Source organism: Aplysia californica, unplaced genomic scaffold (assembly GCF_000002075.1).
Source record: "Aplysia californica isolate F4 #8 unplaced genomic scaffold, AplCal3.0 scaffold00041, whole genome shotgun sequence".
NCBI classification, from domain to species: domain Eukaryota; kingdom Metazoa; phylum Mollusca; class Gastropoda; order Aplysiida; family Aplysiidae; genus Aplysia; species Aplysia californica.
The window spans coordinates 1,836,942-1,838,203 of record NW_004797311.1 but is presented as its reverse complement, the minus strand read 5'-3'; the positions used below and the strand labels follow the sequence as shown (position 1 = coordinate 1,838,203).

At 48.9% G+C, this 1,262-nt stretch overlaps 1 protein-coding gene across 1 annotated transcript in view; it reads left to right on the top strand.

Annotated features, from left to right (window-relative positions):
- Nucleotides 1–809: 809 nt before the first annotated feature.
- LOC101845604 (calmodulin-A) overlaps nucleotides 810–1,262 on the top strand; it is a 10,019-nt gene continuing 9,566 nt past the window's right edge. Inside the window, exon 1 of the mRNA XM_005092166.3 lies at nucleotides 810–1,142. Within this exon, the coding sequence (XP_005092223.1) occupies nucleotides 996–1,142 (147 nt within the window). The 5' untranslated portion in view covers nucleotides 810–995. The remainder of the gene's footprint in view (nucleotides 1,143–1,262) is intronic.

Sequence of the window (1,262 nt, the reverse complement as noted above, 5' to 3'; positions counted from 1 at the left end):
CACACACACAGAGGCTACACTCTCTCAAATAGCGGTTATGAAAAATTCCTCTGTCGTTATTAACAGTATAGATCTAGGCCTAACTTCTGTGTCACGTTAACTGTACGTCCCCTGGTCACGTGTGCAAGCTACCGCTATATCCCATCTATTTCTGACATTCCTTTCCCGCCCACCATCCAACACTTAATAATTCCAAACCCATCCAACACTAAACGTGGAGCTGCTTTCATAGTTCGCTCCTAATTCACCATGCCCCACAATCAAGTTCCCTTCCTTCCCAATTAATTTTCCCACCCCACCCCTTAACCAAAAACGCCATACCGTCTACCACCTGCTTCCGGAAAATGGCGTCTCGCCAGTTGGGACATAGGCCTACCCTTCGGCTGCTGTTCGCCGTACTTTCAGTAGCGAGTAGCGAGGCAACGACACCAGGAAAGGAGTAAAGTACAACTCTCTCTCTCTCTCTCTCTCTCTCTCTCTCTCTCTCTCTCTCTCTCTCTCTCGGGGTTTCTTTTTCAAAGTTTAGATGGGCATTTGAGCTCGAAAGCATTTAAAGTAAAGAGCGCATAAACTGAAAAACACGTGTTCAGCGAAGTTAATTCAGCTGGGGCGCTGAAACATTTTGATGAAAAATGGAAGAGCGGGGAGGGAAATAGTTGTGATTTACGGAAGGGGTGGGGGTGGTAAGAGAGTATAAAAGGGAAATGGAGGGAGATTAGAGTGGCGGGGAGGGGGTATTGGAGTTGGAGAGCAGAGGTTGACATCTGCAACATCTCGCCAGGTACCACCTTCACCACTCCCCGCGTCCGCGGCTGTCGCTGAAGCTCGACGCGCGCGGCTACTCCACGTCGAGGCTACTACCGCAGAAGCAACCGTCGCGCTCTCAACTCATTCTAACCTCAGCGCGTCACGTCACGTTGTGTGTGTGTTGTGAAGCTCGCTGTCTCTTCTTGTACAAAGATTGTACTTTTCTGTCTTCAGAGACACTCGCCAAAATGTCCAAGGCCGCCAAAGATTTCGAGCAAAAGTGCAAGGTGTTTTTCAACGAGTGTAATGGCGGTGAACCCGTCAGTATTTGCGACCTAGCCAAATGCATTCGGAAAGCAAGTCCAGGCTTCAAAGGCACAGATCAGGACATCGCCGTGAGTACACTCATAAAGTCATCTATAGTCCATTTCATTGCTTTACTATTAACATAGAGTCGGGAGACAGCCCCCCTTCCAAAACACGCTCACACACACACACACACACACACACACACA